This window comes from Ursus americanus, unplaced genomic scaffold (genome assembly GCF_024610735.1).
Source record: "Ursus americanus isolate L20-20 unplaced genomic scaffold, mUrsAme1.1.p SCAF_65, whole genome shotgun sequence".
NCBI classification, from domain to species: domain Eukaryota; kingdom Metazoa; phylum Chordata; class Mammalia; order Carnivora; family Ursidae; genus Ursus; species Ursus americanus.
The window spans coordinates 348,200-367,154 of record NW_028273647.1 but is presented as its reverse complement, the minus strand read 5'-3'; the positions used below and the strand labels follow the sequence as shown (position 1 = coordinate 367,154).

The 18,955-nt window shown below is 45.5% G+C and overlaps 1 protein-coding gene across 25 annotated transcripts in view; it reads right to left on the bottom strand.

The window, feature by feature from the left end:
* LOC148106761 (ral-GDS-related protein-like) overlaps window positions 1-18,955 on the bottom strand; it is a 130,233-nt gene that overhangs the window by 90,571 nt on the left and 20,707 nt on the right. For 24 of the 25 annotated variants that reach the window (XR_015723519.1, XR_015723521.1, XR_015723524.1 and 21 more), the window contains one exon: window positions 14,332-14,429. Coding sequence is in view for 1 of the 25 variants with exons in the window: in XM_087860451.1 (XP_087716577.1) it covers window positions 14,332-14,429 (98 nt within the window). In the remaining 24 variants the exon portion in view is untranslated. Of the gene's footprint in view, window positions 1-14,331; window positions 14,430-16,223; window positions 17,658-18,955 lie in introns of those variants that run through there. The other variant, XR_015723527.1, reaches the window with a different exon arrangement.

The following is an 18,955-nucleotide window of genomic DNA, read 5'->3' as shown; positions in this document are numbered from 1 at the left end:
TAAATGCCATGCAAACACCCGGCCAGGCTTTTTATCCTCCCCTCCTGATAAAATCCACTCATCAACTAGCTCCACCTTTTTTTTTTTTTTTTTTTTGCATAAAAAGGTATACACTGCCATCTTTCCCTTTCACATCTTCTTACTTAAATAAAAGTAAGGTGGGGGAAAAAGGTAGGGGGTGAGGGCAAACAGAAAGGAGGATATATTTTCTTCAACTGTCCGAACGATCTTTCAGATGTCTACGCCATAACAGAAAATGACCTTCGTTGCCTAATAAGTATATTCTAATCTTTCATAAATCTAAATATTTAAGATTAAAAGTCAAATTCAAGAGGACCAATAGTTATTAATTTTAAAAATCTTATATACTCACTAATGAAGAATTTTTCATTCGAGAAATTTTATCAGGATTTATGACAAAATGAAGTGCACACAAGAGTGATTAAAGTTTTCCCAGGTAAAGAAAGTTCAGCTTGAGGGCTGACCAAGTCTCATCTGCCCTAGGTCCACCAAAAGATGATAAATGTAGGATCAACAGTTTCCACAAAGATGCAACAGGCAGGCCTCCAACAACACTGCAGGTCCAGAACAAAATTATCATTTCCAGGTGCCCAAATCCTTCCCCATTAAGTTTCAAGTACTAGTCTAGCCATGGGGCCCAGAAATCACCGTCAGTCCCTCATTCTCGAGTAGGTCCTAACTTATGTCACACACCCAAACACCATTACTCTACTGGGCTTTCTATTTCAAAGCAGCCATCGCTAGTAGGTAAAAACGACGAGGTACGTACACACTCATTTTATGGTATGTCGTTTCATAAAAGATTTATATCATAAAAAATTATTTTGATTAATACTCACAGTTTTAGCATTAACTATTAATGATAATCTCAATTTCACAAATTAACAAAGGTATTTTTTAAAGGCATAGACTTAGGTACTAAAATTTATATCAAAAACTAGGAGAAAAGCCAGAAACAATTCCCAATCTCCAACCAATCATCTGAAAGATCAGAGGAAAAAAGGAACAGTACCTCTGTACGGGGCCTGGGTCACTGCAGGAGCTCAGCTACGTGCAGAATGAGTGACTAGATCCTCGCACGTTTCCTCCTATTCATGTTCACGTGTTACCAGGCCCAGCTATCCTTGCGGCTCAGAGACACTAACACTGCACCAACAGGGTGGGCAAGAGACCGGAACAAACAGGCTTTTCCTGGAGTTGGGATTAACTGTTATGTTCATGACAAACCGGACAGCATTTGCTAAGGCAGGCAAGAAATGCTACTTTCCATTAAATACGATGCAGAATAAACCAATTACCCTAAGCCAGTTTAATAACAAAATAACTAAAATGAAAGTCTGCCCAAAATACAGGTTCCCCTCTGTCAAAATGGAAACCAACCTGAGATTTTCTAGATCGTAAAATCGGTAGCTAAATCAACATTAAAACGAGTAGGGGCACCTGGGTGGCTCAGTCGTTATGCGTCTGCCTTCAGCCCAGGGCTTGATCTGAGGGTCCTGGGATCGAGCCCCGCATTGGGCTCCCTGCTCCACTGGGGACCTGCTTCTTCCTCTCCCTCCCTGCTTGTGTTCCCTCTCTCATTGGCTGTCTCTCTCTGTGTCAAATAAATAAATAAAATCTTAAAAAAAAAAAATTAAAACAAGTAAATTTCTTTCACAATATTTTCCAGAAAATTTAGAAATAGAGCATACGAACTGCTTTCCATTAAAAAGCATTGACTTAGGGACATCCACTTCAGACGTGCAGGAGTAACTGGTACGGAAAACGATACCCCCCACCCCCACCCCGCCATGGTAAACAAATAGAAAAACGGTAAAAATCCATGACACTATTTTTTTCAGATCTGGAGACAGTGAGCGGCACAGGCCTGTGAGCCCCACCGTCCCCTCTCTGTTCAGCTGGGAATAATCGTGGCGCAGGGCACAGGAAGGGAATCCAAGCACAGCGCAGCAGCCTCAGGGAGTTAAGGTGAGAAAACTCCCAAGTTTTGGGAAGCTGAGTGGCTCAAATTTGCAAGGTAGAGTATCAGAGATGGAAAAGTTGTAGAAAATGAGTTTCAGAAATCTGCACAAAGATGAGAAGATAATGACAGTATGTTTAGCATGCTGAAAGAAAAAAACCATCAACCTAGAATTCTACACATCCAGCAAAAGTTTCTTTCAAAAATAAAACTGTTTATCAAGAAAGGAACGGATAAACAAGATATGACAGACTCATACAACGTAACACAACTCTGTGATTAAAAGGACAAGGGGGAGCCTGGGTGGCCCAGTTGGTTGAGCATCCGACTCTTAGTTTCGGCTCAGGTTGTGATCCCAGGGTCATGGGATCGAACCCCACACGGCCTCATACTGAGTGTGGAGCCTGCTTAAGGTTCTCTCTCTCCGGGGCCCCTGAGTGGCTCAGTCGGTTAAGCGTCTGTCTTCAGCTCAGGTCATGATCCCAGGGTCCTGGGATCGAGTCCTGAGTTGGGCTCCCTGCTCAGCAGGGAGCCTTCTCTCTGCCTCTGCTGCTCCCCCTGCCTGTGCACTCCCTCTCCTCTCTCTCTGTCAAATGGATAAATAAAATCTTTAAAAAAAAAAAATTCTCTCTCTCCCTCTGCCCTCCCCCCAAAAATAATAATTTAAAAAGGAATGAATTACAGATACACTAACAACATGGATAAGCTCAGCAACACTATGCTAAAACAAGCCTCGTACACCATGTACACGGTATGATTCTGTTGACAGGAAACCCCTGGGCAGGCAGAACTGAACTGAGGGGGCGAACGCAGCAGTTGTCAGGGGTCAGGGTGAGAATGGCAGCAGGGGTTGCGGCAGGGACTGTGAATACTAAGGACACGAAGGAACCTTTGGGGGAAATGATAATGGTCTATGTCTCAATAAGTGTTTGGGTTGCAAAGGTGGATGCGTTTGCCACAGTTCAGTGAATGTATACTTGAGTTATGTGCAGCTGGTATAGAAATTTTACACTGAAAGAAAAATACGCTAAACAAACAATGAACTCTATCTAGTAAACAATATGCACGCTGAAACACATAGGGTGAGGTATACTGATATCCGCACTTTGAAATACAGCCTAAAAAATAAAATGGATTACTATATGGAGAAATGGATAATTGGTTATTTACGTGAGAAAGCAAGAATAATAACACATGATAGGTAAAATCCAGGGGGTGGAGAAGTCTATGGATGTTAACCATAAATTTTTACAACTTTGCCATTTGTTTGAAAATTACCATAATGAAACGTTGGGTACAAAAATAAAGATGAAGCTAGATTTCAGAGGAAAAGAATAAGACAAAAGGGAGAGTGAGCCTTCCGTAATGGTTACATGAAGACAATGGAGCAATTTCTTCCATAGATCATTATAAAAATCAGACAAAATCACTAAAACCAACCATCTGAAGGAACTGGAAAATGACCAAAGGCAGGCAAGCACTTGAGAAGAAGTTACTGTCAGAACTGTCCCTGCATCTGGTACAAACCAGGGAGTGTTTGTCACTTTCCTGCCTGGCAATACTGTGAGCCCCAACTCTGGGAGGGCAGGACTGCAGCCCTACCGTACCACCTTAATGCGCAGCACACTGGCTATAAATTTAAGGGGGAAATTTTGGAAACAAGAGGGCTGCAAAATGCTGAGCTCCAAGGCTGAATATAAATACACTGCCCAAATCCCTGGCAGACAGTGAAATGCGCATAGGCAGGACAACCCAGGAAGCCCAGAGGCACACACCAGAGGTGAAGGCTCTCCCCTGAACAATGGAGTTACCCCAGGACATCTGCCAGTTTGCTGCTCCTCTGACTAAACGTGCTTCCCAACCCAGGGCGAGCTCTACTGGCAGAAAGCAAAAGTCTTACTGGCGTGAGGTCTCCGAAGAAAGAAATGGGGGCTGGAGGACCAACTGATATGTAAAGGAGGGATGCTGGAAGCAGGGGAACCCCAAGATAAACCCCCAAATCTGAGAATACATTCTACTCCAACCTTTGACTAACCATCGAAGTAGAAAGGTGCATGTGAGACTGCGAAAGAAAGAGAAGAGAAGGGAAGAAAAATGCATCAACTGGAAGCCAATGAAACTGATCGGAGACTCGTCGGCTCCTACGAACACAACAAGATGTTTGCATCTGGAGCAGAGCTGCACAAGCACGTGCACACACACAGGAAGCGCTGGGAAGCAGTAATACCTGGCAGCAAAGGAGCACACCTCCCACTCAGATCCCGGCCTCTAAATTCCATCTCCCACCAAAAGGAACCAGGGAATCTTGGAGAAATAGCTGATTGCACCACAGGGGCAGAGAAACTACAGGAAATGCTGGGAGTATCTTACTGTGCCAAAAGGAAGGTCGTGCTCAGAAAAGAATGGGGACGTGTCAAAACAACACAGGAGATGATTTGGAAAACCAAATCAGGGGGCATTCCAGCATCAAAATGAATGAGAGTTAAGGACTATAAGCCCCTGAATCAAACAAGCATCCGTGAAGTACTACTGGGTGAACAACTGAGTGAGTCAACAAAGGAGGGGAAACTCTCCTTAAGGGAGAATGCCAGCTGACAGGTGAGAAGAACAGCGTCCCCACTGCACGACTACCTAGTAATAACTAGTTCAAGCAAGAATCATCCGTGGGGGCGCCAAACGATCAGTTTAAAGGCTCAAAAGGTCACAGAGCCTCAAATATTTCCCTACAGATTTCCTCATTCATTACAAAGGATAAACGCTAATTTTAGAGAGCAGACACTAGGCAGATGCCGCCCTAACTTGATCACCTGAGATCAGTAATTCTCAAATTTTAGAATACATCAAAATCATTTTTCGGGCTTGTTAAAAACATAGACTCAAGCCCTAAGTTTCTGACTTAGCAGGTCAGGAGTAGGGTCCAAGAATCTGCAGCCCCACAAATTCCTAGATGTTAACCTCACCAATAACAGAACAAGCCGGCATCATGTGCCATCCTGAGACGAATAATGGATATGAGAAATGATATGATGCCCTGAGAAAGGCACAGCACCACTTCTCTGATAGCCTGGCCCCCAAAATGCGTAATCTGAGTTTAATCATGAGAAAACATCACAGGAACCCAAACGGAAGAAAGACCTACAAAACAATTAGAACAGTCTCCATGATGGAGAAAGGCTGAGAAACATATCCAGACTAAAAAGACCATAGAAACATCAATAAATACCACATGTAATTCTAGACTGGGTCCTGTATGGGGGAAAACTACTGTAATTAACAGAGCAACTGTGAATATGGACTGTAAACTACAGAGTGGCCCATGTTAAATTTGCCAATTTGATAACTATACTGATTATTTGGGGCTATGTAAAAAGTCCTTGTTCTTTTTTTTTTAAGATTTTATTTATTTATTTGACAGAGAGAGCGAGAGAGAGAACACAAGCAGGGGGAGTGTGAGGGGAGAAGCAGGCTCCCAGCAGAGCAGAGAGCCCGATGCAGGGCTCGATCCCTAGACCCTGGGATCATCACCTGAGCCGAAGGCAGACGCTTAATGGCTGAGCCACCCAGGCGCCCCAAAAGTCCTTGTTCTTGGTAAATACTTCCTGAAGTATCTAAGAGTAAAGGGCATGAAGTATGCAACTTACTCTCTTCCAGTGTGTGAAAATAAATGTGCCACGTGTACTTCTATATCCAGAGGTGGGGGGAGGGGGCCATGCAGGCAAATGTCACAAAATGTTAACAACTGGTCAATCTAGGTGAAAGGGTATTTGGAAGTTGCCTATACTACTTACAACTTTTCCAGAAAAACACACAAGGCTTCATTTTAAAACAAAACAAACAACAACAACAACAAAAACAAGGAGTAGCAAATTAGAAAGGGTGGTAGAAGGGTGTTCAGAGGCTGCCCGCCACACAGCCTCATATTGAGGAAAATAGCAGAAGCGGGGCCACCACACGCTGAAAATGACAGGTGTTCGTACTGAGGATCCTGAGTCATCCAGAAAAGCCCCAAAGGAGTTTAATATCTTTTAGTACATTTTGTTTAAGATGACCCGTTAAGTACCCTTTTGAACCACAGAAGAAAACAAACACACTTTTCAAACTTCATGCTCCACATCCGTTTTTCTTCTATTCTACAAATACAACCTCTCAGTGGAACAATGAGTCACACTGTAAGCTGTTCGCAGACATCCCCCCACGCGGGCGGGCTGTCCAGCGGCACACACCACTCACACTGGGACCCACACAGCGCCCCTGCGGCGGCACGGTGACAACTGCAGCAGGACAGCCACCTGGCGGACAGCAGCTGGAAAGGTCGCCAGTTGTAAGAAGCATCCCAGCAGGGGCCAAACCCTCAAAACCAGTCAGCGCACAGATTCCCACAGCAAAACACAGGGACAGTCAGACGAGAACAAACGCAAGGCAGAACAGCCTACTCCTTCTGTTCCCAAACACGACGGTCACGGAGGCCGTTAGTGCATATTGACTACGTGATGACCATTCAGAGGACAAGGTTACCAGAGACAGTGAAGCCAGCCCCCAGCCCCCAGAGCAGCGCACGGGATAAGCAAACATAAAGCAGCTCAGGAAGGGCCTCTTACACTGCATCTTACTGTATCAGATTCCGTTATAACCACACACGGCAATATCCTCTGATCGCAAAATAAGGAAGACCTCATCATTTAAATGAATGGCCTTCTTATTGTCTATAGTCAGATTTTGATTTTTAAATGAAAAGTAAATACACAACTTTCCACTCTAATCCCCCTCCCTGCCCACTGTTGTGGCTTTGCTAAGAAGGGTTTATTAGGAAAAAATGCTGAACAACTGCTCTGCAGGGCATCGCAAAGCACCACATACTAATAACAAGCGACCCTCTTACATACTGTGAAGAGACATGACTCGCAACTACAATGAAGCCTTACGTTTGGTGAAGCTAACTTGTGTTATTTTCTGTGTACATTCTTAGGTCTAGCGGTTTGAAATATAATCATACCCTACAATTACAGCTGATTAAAGACAGAGCTGAAGACTGTATAATTAAGTTTGTCATGAATCAAAGAAAACATTTTTTATTAATTTTTAAAGCTAGTAAAACTATTTTTCTCCACAGCTACAAGAGCCTGAACAACATGGAAGGAATCTTAAAATAATTTAACTGATAAAACATCTTTTATTTATGCTAATTACGTGACATCCATACTACATAACCATGTTATACAAAAACAAACCACATTATAAAGCCTTCAGGTCGTGAATAAGAATGTAAAAATCAACCAAAGACTCCAAGATCCTCTGTTTTCACAAAGTGTCTGTGCTACAATCTATTTCATTTAAACTTTCAGGATACCTAATCCAGAAAAATTAAATTTAATCCACTGGAAAGAAAAAGGGAGCTCAAGCGTGGGTATAAATGTGTGTGCCTGTGTGTGTGTGTAATACCTACGTGTGTATATACATAAGTCATCCACCTTTTTTTGGGTTTGGCTTATTGAGGTAAAATTTACATACAGTAAAACACTGTTCGCTGGGTTCTGACTGACACAGTCAGTGTATGACCACCATCACAGGGCAGACATGGCCTACTTCCATCACCCACGAAGCACCCTCACGCCCTCCTGTACTCAGTCCTCTCCTCCCCTAGCCTCAGCCCCCGGCAACCACTGATCCAATCTGTTCCCATAGTTTTGCCTTTATCCGAATGTTATCAGGGGGGAACCACAGTTGTACAGAGCTCTGTGTTTGCCCGTAACAGAACGCTCTGGACGCGCTCCTGTTTTGCTGAGGATGTCAGCAGTCAGTACCTCTGTGTTGCTGTACAAGGACTGCCCCACCGCACAGGTGCACCGCAACCTGTTCACGCATTTCCCACCTGACGGACCTCCGAGTTGTTCTCCATCTTCGGTAAATAGGAATAAAGCTGCTATAAGCAATCATATGCAGGCCTTTGTGTAGAGATAAATTTGCATGTCTCTTGGGTAAAGGCCTTCATGTAGGACTGCTGGATCGTATGAGAAGTATATATTCAAGTTTATAAGAAACTGCCACACTACTTTTTCAAAGTGGTTATAACCCTTTGCATCCCCACCAGCAAAGCACGTTGTAGTTCTAGCTGTCCCACAGCCCTGCACCTGGGCACTGTCCCCTTCTGCTGCCTTGTTTTGTGGGAATGGGAGGCATTCTCACAGGACTGCAGCGCTACCCACTGCGGCTGTCACGGGCACTTCCCTAATGAGGGATGATGGGGAGAGTCTTTTTGTGTGCATGTTGTTATCTACAGGAAATGGATGAAGTATCTACTCAAAGCTTCTCACCATTTTTCCAGTTGAATTTTTTGCTGAGACACCTATCCTTTTAATAGACAGTTTATCAAAGAAGAAATGATGGAAAGTTTGTCTATTTTGTTAAAGCACTTAGAATTCATGAGCAGGAGACACAAATCTAACATGTTTCCTTGCCATCGCCACTCCCAACGCCCCACTTGCCCCTCCCCCCTGGCAGATAGCAACGATATGCCAAAGCAGGTAGAAAGAAAGAAACATCCTCTCTCCCCCTTAGTCAGAGTGTAAGAATCACAGGAAAAGCTGCCTGCCTACTACTAGGGTCAGAAACAGACGTATTTTCCCATTTTTACAAGTATGGGATGAATCCATAATCTTTCTTCAGTATGAGCAGAAACACCAATGACGGGGAACCACGTGCAATGGTTGGCAACACTAGTGACAACGCATCCCGACGTGGCGGAAGCACGGCTGGCACGTGACAATACTGAGGGTCTGCAGACCGCTCGGTGGGCGGCAGCCCTCCCCCTCTCTATCACAGGCAGAGCCCGCACACAGGAGCACCACGTGCACTTCAGAGCAAGGGCTAAGCTTTCATGTCAAGGAACAGGAGAGCCTGCCACCACCACGTGGAGCCTCGGGCTGACTGGTATCTGGCTCCGGGCTCTCCTCTGCAGCGTGGGGGCAGTAATCACTACCTTGTTATTATAAACACTACACACAACTCAAAACACACGATGAATGACACACATAAACGGCAGGTATCACAATTCTGACGACTTCCCTCACGTAGAATTCCTGAATCACAAACGTAACTACTATTGGCAAGATAAAGGGTGTCCTGCGCAAAGCCTGGAGCATAAAGCAGAAGCTTCAGGAAGCAGGTAACATTTGGACACGGCGGACCCACTGAACTAAACACAGGCTCCTGACCGTCCATGAGAATAGCCAGGCACCCACATAAAAGGTGCAGCACATTTACGTAAAAGGTGCCCTGGAGTTGGCAGTCCTGAAAGGCACTTACGGACTTTATTTCCTATAATCCTGCCTCAGCATTTCAAACTGCACGATGCTTCTTTTCAAAAGAAGCCAATCCACTCACTCTTGGTTCTGCACCAACTCGTTCCCGAGTTCGCGACGGGCCTCCCTAACTGGGCCACGGAGACAGGGCTGCGCTTGCCCGCCTCCGCGACACCGCGGCCTCCCTGCACACCATCCTGCGCATCCAGCTAGACACAGAGCAGCCTCTGAAACGTCCTGTGGTCGCTCATCCTGCTCCCGCCTGACGACCGCAGCGGGGGGCTGCACTGGTCACGCCCGCACGATGACTGGCTGGGCCGCCTCAGTGACGGGATAGTCCATAAAGATTTTTCCATGAATACATGGAATCAACAGTTTAAGATGATCTCTTGGATTTAAGTGTCTTGATATATCCTATGCGCAGGTTTTAAGAAAATATTAAAATTTATGACGGGGGCCCCTGGCTGGCTCAGTCAGTAGAGTGTATGACTCCTGACCTCGGGGTTGTTTAAGTTTGAGCCCCACACTGGCTGTACAGATTACTTAAAAAATAAAATCTTTCAAAAAATAAAAAATTTATGACAGATTTTTAACGATCTGAATGTCACATTTTCCATGGAAATCTATTTAAAGGTCTTAAAGGAAGAGTCACTAACTAAGTTAACATGTACCACCTAGCGAGGCGCCACAATACAGGCTTTGTAGGTTAACAAAAAGTAAACGATCTCTTCCCGCTCTGCTTTTTCTCACCTTCTCCACCTGGAATGCCTTTCCCCAACTACCGCGAGCCCCACTCACCATGCCCGGACCTGCTCCCTCAGGAGGACACCGTCCCCCTCCCTCTGAGCTCCCCATCACTGTCTTCCCCATCAGGATTCTCTACCCGGTCTCGCCTGCTCCTGCAGGATCTGCCCTACGCACCTCAACCCTGCTACCATGGGAGAGTAACCTGTCCAGCATGCAAGAAAACAGATGTCCCTGGGGGTGAAGACAGAAGGAATACACATGAGCAGATGGCAAATTTTATTAAGAGGCCTTACTGTCAGGGAGAGTGAGAACTCTTAAGAATATCAAGCAAACAGAAAAAAAAAAAAAAGTGGCAACTGTTAAGCTCAAGAAAACAGGAAAACAAAAAGTTGAACTAAAAGAGAATATAATCATGCTACATTCACCAGCTCAATAGTGAGCAACATTAACAAAGTCAAAACAGTTCGCCAAATTATGGCTCTAAACAAAAATTGTGCTACAACTATGTGGGGGAAGATGGGAGTTCAAAATGTAACTTTTTCTAAAAGTGACGCATCGATGGCCCTGCCTCTACATAGATATTGCTGGGAACCGTGGACAGAAATGCTACAAGAAACAGATAAGCAGGATTCCAGGCAGCTCTGGGAGGCGGATGGTGGAGGCAGGACAGGAGCCCGCTGGGTTCTGCATGAACCATTCAACACTGTTTTACTTTTGAACACATGCACGTGCCACCCACTGATAGAAGTGAAATTTCTAAGTAAGAAAAAGAAACAGAATCTCTAACAGAAGCACTTCCAGCAGGACATAAGCGTTTTCCTACAACTTTTCAACCACACTACCCCCTTCCCCCCTTCAACAGTGTCTCTCCACCCTCAGGACGCAGGGCAGCTGAGGACAGCGTGCATGGCCTGAGACCTGGCGTCAGCCTGCCGGCTCCGTACTCTTGAGAAAGCTACTGTAAGCTCTGAACCTGACCTTTCCCCGCCCGTGACATGAAGACACCACCACGGACCTCAGGGACCCGGCTGCGTTGCTCAGCACCCAGACGGTGAGTAAGTGTGAGGATGACCGTACACCCTGGACCTAAGTCACCCAGATGCAATCTGTCTCACTACCCTCTCCCCCTTCACACCACCGTCCAGGCGGGCTTTCATTCTGACCACGCCCCCACACGGCGCCGAGCACTTGCCAGAGTGTCCTCCAAGTCGCCAAACCCGAAGGCCAAACCTCAGTCCTCATCATGACCTTTCCTGACACTTCAGAGAGTTGATCACATCCTCCTCCTGGACACTTCTTCCCTTCTTCCCATGGTGCCAGTGCTTGTGGTCTTCTTCACACCTGCTCTGTGCCAAACACTGCTCATGCTCGTCCTTGAGCACTCGATGGCAGAGTGACCCGAGGCTCAGGCTTGCTTGTCTTCTCTGTGCTCACTCCCTCGGTGACCACAGACCGTCACTGCGTTTTCATGGCCACTTCCAGCTCAGACTTCTCTTCCAAGCTCCAAATGCCTATTTACAACTGCCTACATGACATCTCTACTTGGATCCCTAACAGAATCACAAACTTAAAATGCCTACAGTGAGCTCCCCATCTGCCCCTCTAAACCAAGTTCCACCCACAGCCTTCCCCCCATCTAGTTGCCCAGGCCAAGAGCTTTCTAGTCAACTCAACTCCTCCCTTTGTCCTCACACCCCTTATCCAATCTGTCAGCAAATCCTACTGCTTCTACCTTTGAAATACATCCAAGGCCCAACTGCTTCTCACCACCTCCAGTTTTCCTGCTCCAATCCCAGCCTCCGCTGCTGCTCACCTGGTTCCCTGAACAGCGTGCCGACAATCTCCTGGTTGTCCTCTACTCTCCCCCACCCTCCAACCCCCACCACCAGTGTCTATTCCCAACACACTAGCCTTTCAAACCTCAGCCGAATCTCAGGGCTCAACACTGAGGGAGGGACAGCTGCCCTCCGGAGCCGACAGCCAGCACCGCCTTACCCTAGCGACTCTTTGTTTGGACAAACAGCCCCAGAACCTCACAGTTCAATCTATGTCAATTGTTCTCAGCTGCCCTGACGCTAAATAACCTATCTTTATTCACCAAATGGGGGGTTTCAGATGGGTCTCCGGGCAACCTTCCTTTCTGTCTACTGCCTCCCCACACCCCATTAACCCTGAAAATAATCTCCATACATATTTCAGCAATTCAACTCCTCCAAAACTTTGCTTTGCTTTCCTAGAATTCTGATTGTAAAACACCTCCATCCCAAGTTCTGCCTTAAGAATGCAACACCCCAAAACAAATCAAGAACCAAGAACCTGATCCATCCTGCAGGGGCTCAAGTGGACCAGGGCCCTCAGGTACATCAAGGGCCCCGGATCTCACAGGAACACCATTAAGTCGATGCTGTACAAAGCCAGGCTTACTCGTGTGGCCTCACCAGTTGTCCAGAATTGGGGGAAACAATTATAGAAACACTGGTTATAAGGTTATTTTCCTGGGTTTACATATTTTCAAACAGGGGTGGAGGGGAGGGGAGCGCCAAACTAGAAGCAGCAGATTATATCCCAGTGCTCAAAGTTCCAGTGAGCCAAGAACGGGCTCTCAGTTCCCTGTCAGGCCTTCGTTCCGCTGCACATCCCATTAAGAAGAAAAATTTTGTGTAATTTCTGCTAAATATGAAACTGTCTTGGGCTCTACCATGACGAACGATTTTTAATAGCTAATGCTGATGAAAAGTTATACTTGATATTCTCCCTCTTGTTTGGATCCACTAAGAAAAGAGAACTTATTTTGTGGCAAGCATTAAACACTACTTCATCCAGCATTTAGTGAAAACTACCCATGGGTCAAGCAGAAAACATGCAGAAACGAAATAACAAAATCTTTGCCCTTAAAGATGCAGAAACAGACTTGTACCCAATAAATATAGCCCACTGTTACAGGAAGAAACATCGAAATGTGCAGGGAGGGTGGGGAGAAGACAAGGGATGTAAACAGCTGGGCATGGCCTTCTCCAAAAGACAGCAGAGTCACACCTGGCACAGCACACAGAACAGGTGCCTCTCATAGCCAAGAAAGGGTAGAAGGAATCAGAGAAAAGGAGCAAGACTTCCAGGCCTTACTTGGAAACTGAAACTTCGTGACACAATTTCCCTTCCCTTCCCTAATACCTAATCCTGGCAGAAACAAAAGTGGGTTTGGGGGAGAAAGGAGAACAAAGGAGGAAAGTGAACTGACCCCCAGAAGGAAATGGAAAAACAATCCAGAGTCCTGCCCCTTGGACATCTAAGACAAACACACTTGCCAAAGTCAAATTCAACGTAATTATAAATGATTCTGAATTCTGAATCCATGAAGTCTAAGTTTATGGGGCTTTTGCACCAAAGCAATGTATTGCTAAAATCTTACCAATGCTAATACCACAAGACAGATTGATGAATCTTCTATCAACGATCTGTCCTCGATTTACCACTAGGCCTACCAGAAAGAGCAGTCTTTGGAAATAAGACAAACTGGAATAGAATCTCAAATCTATAACCTCCCAACTGTGGAGTGCAGCACAAGTGCCAAGGTTACAAATTAACAAATCACAAATAACCCAATCTCTGGGGCTTAGTTTTCCTCTCGTTAAAGTGGGGGAACTGCCACCAAATAGCAATTGCTAACATTTGTGAATGCTGAGCACATTTCACATTTCTTATGGCATCTTCACCACAACCCTGGGAGAGCACCCTTTGTCAGAGGAAAGGGCTAGGTTTAAGTAGTCAGTGAAGAGTTCGCATGGAGAGAAAGCTAGGTTTCGGTAGTTAGTGAAGTTAGTAAGTAAGCAGCCAAGCCAACATCTGAATCCAGAGCCCATAAGAATAAAACAGAAGTAAAAAGCACAGGCTCCAAAGCCAGACAGAGTCTGAATCCCAGCTTTGCTTTTTACTAACTTAGTAACCTTTAACCTCTGTTTCAGTTATGCAAATGTGAAACAGGGGCAAAGGGTAGCCTCATTCAGGGGATTACTGCCAGAGACTCACCTAGGAGCTGGATGGCCCAGTGCTGACCCTGTTGGGCCACTCTTCTAGGGCACATGCTGCTACTGTCACAACTATCAGGGACAGGACTGTCATCCTGCCTGCCTCTCTCCACACATAAAAGGCACTAAACAACTAATATTTCTTCCCTCACCTACTCTGCAAATCAACTAGCTTTTATTTGTTTCTAGTATACGTCAAAGAAACCTTAAGACAGATGAAAGAAAAATGAAAACAAAAGGAAAAACCAAAACACAAATGTAGCAAGAGAATTATACTCACAGTTCTGAAGGCCACGGTAACTCTGTGAAGAAATCAAATGTGGGTTTAAAGGAAATGCTCCCGGTTTCTCTTTCCTCTTTCCATAGTCCTCAGAGAACCTGACAAGGAGAGACAACATGCGCATTAAAACCCCCTTCCTTTCACTTCTTGAAGCTCTACTGAACTCACCCCTCAGCCAGTTCCATCACCTCCCACGCAAGCCTACTGGGCAACGCCTGGGATGAGGGGTGAGAAGAGGGCACCACGTCCCTGTCTTCAAACCTATTTCTACTTAAGAAACACACAGGAAGGAGCGCCTGGGTGGCTAAGTCGGTTAGCGTGTGCCTTCGGCTCAGGGCGTGATCCCAGAGTCCTGGGATCAAGCCCCACCTCAGGCTCCTACGCTGGGAGCCTGCTTTTTCCTCTCCCACTCCCCCTGCCTGTGTCTCCTCTCTCACTGGTATCTCTCTCTGTCAAATAAATACATAAAATCTTAAAAAAAAAAAAAAAAAAAGAAAAGAAATACATGTGAAGCAACTGGAAACTATTCAAACATATCAAAAATCATAAATTAATGGTGTGGTTGGCTAATAAGTGCACGATACAATGACAGAGTATAGACATCTATTCCACTGCCTTCCATCAAAACTATACTAAAGAGATATTTTTTAAAAATGTTCTAAACAGGGGCGCCTGGGTGGCTCAGTCTGTTAAGCATCTGCCTTCAGCTCAGGTCATGATCCCAGGGTCCAGGGATGGAGCCCCAGGTCAGGCTCCCTGCTCAACAGGGAGTCTGCTTCTCCCTCTCCCTCTGCCCCTCCCCGTTTGTGCTCTCTGCTCTCTCTCCTGTGCATACACTCACTCCCTCAAATAAGTAAATAAATAAAATCTTTTTTAAAAATGTTTGAAACAGCACAGGGAGAACTGAAAGGAGAAAAAAGCCAAGATTTTTGAAGTACTGAGGAAATCTTCTAACATGGAAGATTGAGACCCAAACAAAAAAGTAAAAAGAAGAAACCTGGAGGAGACAGAAACTATAACAGACTGAAGTAAATGAGTCAGCAGGCCCAAGAAAGCCAGGTCCCAATTCAGCAGTGGAACACACGGGAACCACTTCCACTTGCACAGCAGTGTCCTAGAAGACCAGAAGTGGCAGCAGCAGTGTAGACAGAACGGGAGTAAAGAAGGCATAGCCCCAAATACAGAGGAGCCGGGGAAGGCCATGGAAGCTGAAACCAGAACCTCAACACCAGGCACAACGTGACGCCCCCTCACTCTGAAAGAAGATGGGAGGGGGCATTCCCCAGAAAAGTAGAGGCATCTATGGACTGAAGTCACCCTGCCCAGCTGCACTGAACAGACCTGGACTTAATGACCGTATATACAGTGAACAGTGAATTCTCCAGCTCTCCTACAACAGACCACACACGCACACCGCTGGCTTCCAGATTCTGAAGTCAGAATTGTGCCGGAAAGGGACTGGAGAATATTTCTGGGGAATCTGATCAGCTCCAAAAGACAGATCTAAAGATACTAACCCTGGGGACCCCCAACACATGGCCCACCCAGAATACCCTGATGTAAAAGTCAAAGGGCCCCACCACGTCAGACAGGAGAAGGAAGGAAACAACCTAAAAGAAACAGAGACTATACAAACTATCAATAATATAGAGGTAAGACAACACTGCAATCAATAAAGAAAAACAGGATGTTCTTCTAGAAAAATAGAAAAAGAGCTCTTGGAAATCTAAAGAACATTTCTGAAATCAGAAATAATAAACTAAAGAAAAGTTTCTCTCTGTTCTCCCTGAACAGAGAATAAAAAAGCACCCCCCCCCCAAAAAAAGGCAGAAAAGGAGGAGCAAAGGAAGGAAGAAGAAGAAGAAGAAAAAGGTATTAAGAGAATTACAACCTTTGCCCAGGACAGCCAAGTTCCGGATAATAAGACTTCCAGAAAAACAAAATAAGGAAAAGCAAGAGAGAAAACCTCAGCACAGTAATGCCAAAGAGTATTCCCAGAACTGAAAACTCCCAGTTACCAGAATGAAGGGACCCGCTGAATATGCAGCACAGTGGATGAAAACCGACCCACACAAGGTACACCATCACGATATTCCAAAAGACTTGGACAAATTGTAAAACTCCTACAAGCTTCTAAAGATGGGAGGGGGGAAAAGTTACATACGAAGGAAAAATGAGAATAGCTTCTGAATTCTAAAACAGTAACATGAAAACAAGAAGGCAATGGAGCAATCTTTGAATTTATGAACAAAAATGAATTCCAATACAGAACTCTATACCCAGCGAAACCATCAATCAAGTTTCAATCATGCATGGTCCCAAAAGGTTTGCCTCCTAAGCATCCTATGTCAGAAAGCCCCTGGAGGAAGTCTTCCACCAAAACACGAGCATCAACAAAAAATGAGCAAGGCGTGAGCTTCCATTAGAAGGGATAAGGGAATCCCCAGGACGACGATGAAGGGAGATTCCAGAATGGTGGCTGTGCACCAGGAGAGAGGGAAACAAGTCCAAGCCGGAGCAGTGTTGCTCAAGAGGAGGGAATGCTGAAGGCTGTCTTCAACTTGTCCAAAAACACTGTACTATCTTTTTAAAGTAATTAACGCCACCAAAAGGAAGAAGTCAGTGAAGAAAGACAAAGACAAGAGTTGCCACAAACATAAAATCCAACTCTGGACAAAAGCCAAACGATGAGAACAAAGGAACATCCAGGGACAACACAATAAAAGACCGAAGGAGCAAGCAGCTCAGAAAAGAAGAGAACGGAGATCTCCAGGAAACTGTCTGCCAGAAATCAAATGTGAAGAAGAGATGAGTCTGTATGACCATGAAGAAAAATTACTAAGAGGCTACTGGAAGGTATGGGGAAAATAGGTCTGGGGTAGGGGGTAAATTACAATAGGTATAAAAAGGGTTAAGAATGTGGGGGACTGATGGGGCACCTGGGTGGCACAGTGGTTAAGTGTCTGCCTTCAGCTCAGGGCGTGATCCCGGCATTATGGGATCGAGCCCCACATCAGGCTCCTCTGCTGGGAGCCTGCTTCTTCCTCTCCCACTCCCCCTGCTTGTGTTCCCTCTCTCGCTGGCTGTCTCTATCTCTGTCGAATAAATAAATAAAATCTTTAAAAAAAAAAAAAAAAAGAATGTGGGGGACTGAAGAAAGATGAGTACCTGTCATAATGCCCTGGGCGCACCTCTATCACAGGACTTACCCACTGTACCATCATCACTGACTGACTTCTCTGTCTCCCCTCCTCGGCTGTAAAGACCTTTTGGAGAGGATCATTTCTCATCCAGTTATCACCCTGCAGAGTCCAGTACAACGCCTGCTACAAGAGTATACACAAAAGCAAAGGGTTTTTGTATTTTTTTGCATTTATTCGGGTACTGAGTATCTACTACACATACCTGCTATCCTTCCGGAGAACTAGAATTCAAAGACATATGGACCTTGCTTGCCTTTAAAGAGTTTCAACTTTTTTTCACACCTGAGAAAACAAATATTTCTCCTATATCCTCACTCTCCCCAAAAGATGAAAAGTTCACCAGGGGCTTACAGAACTTTAATACTCCGGCTATCACTAATGGATATGGAACCCAAGACCTGATGACACTTGCTTGACATTGTACGCATTGTGTAATATGAAAAGAGTGCCGGCTTGGGTATCAGGACACCTGGTTTCTAGTACTTTAGAATTACTCCTTTTGAAGAAGAGGAAATCCCAACTCCTTGATATGACCTGTCGGCCCCTGAATGATCAAGCCCAGTCTGACTGTCATGCTATCTCCCGTGAATCCTACAAAGCAGCAACATTAAGCCATTTTCGGTGTACAGAACAACCTGTGCCCTCCTCGACACCTCCTCCACCTGGACCTTCTTCCCCGGGCTGACCTGGACGCATGTGCAGTGGGAGCCTTGCCCTTCCCCCAGGTGAGACACCTCTCTCCTGTCCCCCTCAGCACGCCTTCACATGACACCAGTATCTGTGGAGTGGCTGACAAATGCCATGCACGGCCCCAGGCCCCAGGACACAAGGCAATAGACGAGAGAGACGCAGGACTCTGCGGTGGTGGAGCTTCCCGTGCAACAAACTAGAGCGGATGTTAAATCGGGCCTGTCAGTGTCTTCCTCCACCCAAACAGCAAGATTCTGGGGACAACGACAGCCTAAGTTCCGCAGCCTCAGCACCGCCATCCCAGACAAATATTTAAAGCACTATTAAATAAAACCAAAGTGAAGGTCAAAAAGCCCCAGTGCCTGCAGCAGGTGAGTACCATTTGCTCTTTAAAAGCCCTCTTTTTCTACTGTCGTTGTTTGTTTGTTCGTTTATTGCCTCTTGTCTGTTAGGAGTATAAACCTGAAAATGTCATTCAGGGAAATCTTGCGAGTCCGCTGGAACTGGCTTTATTCTCCTTACTAACCGCAAACACAAGACAGCCCAGTTACTCCCCACGTCTGGTTTCTGTTCGCCACTCTATAACCAACAGCGCGCACTGGACCGAACACCTAAAACACACGATCAGAACACATGCACTTGATGCGTGAATGACCTAATGATGAATAAATGAGCGTATACACTGTCTTTGAGGGCCTTATAATTGCTCCTCACTCTAGTTTCTATTTTAA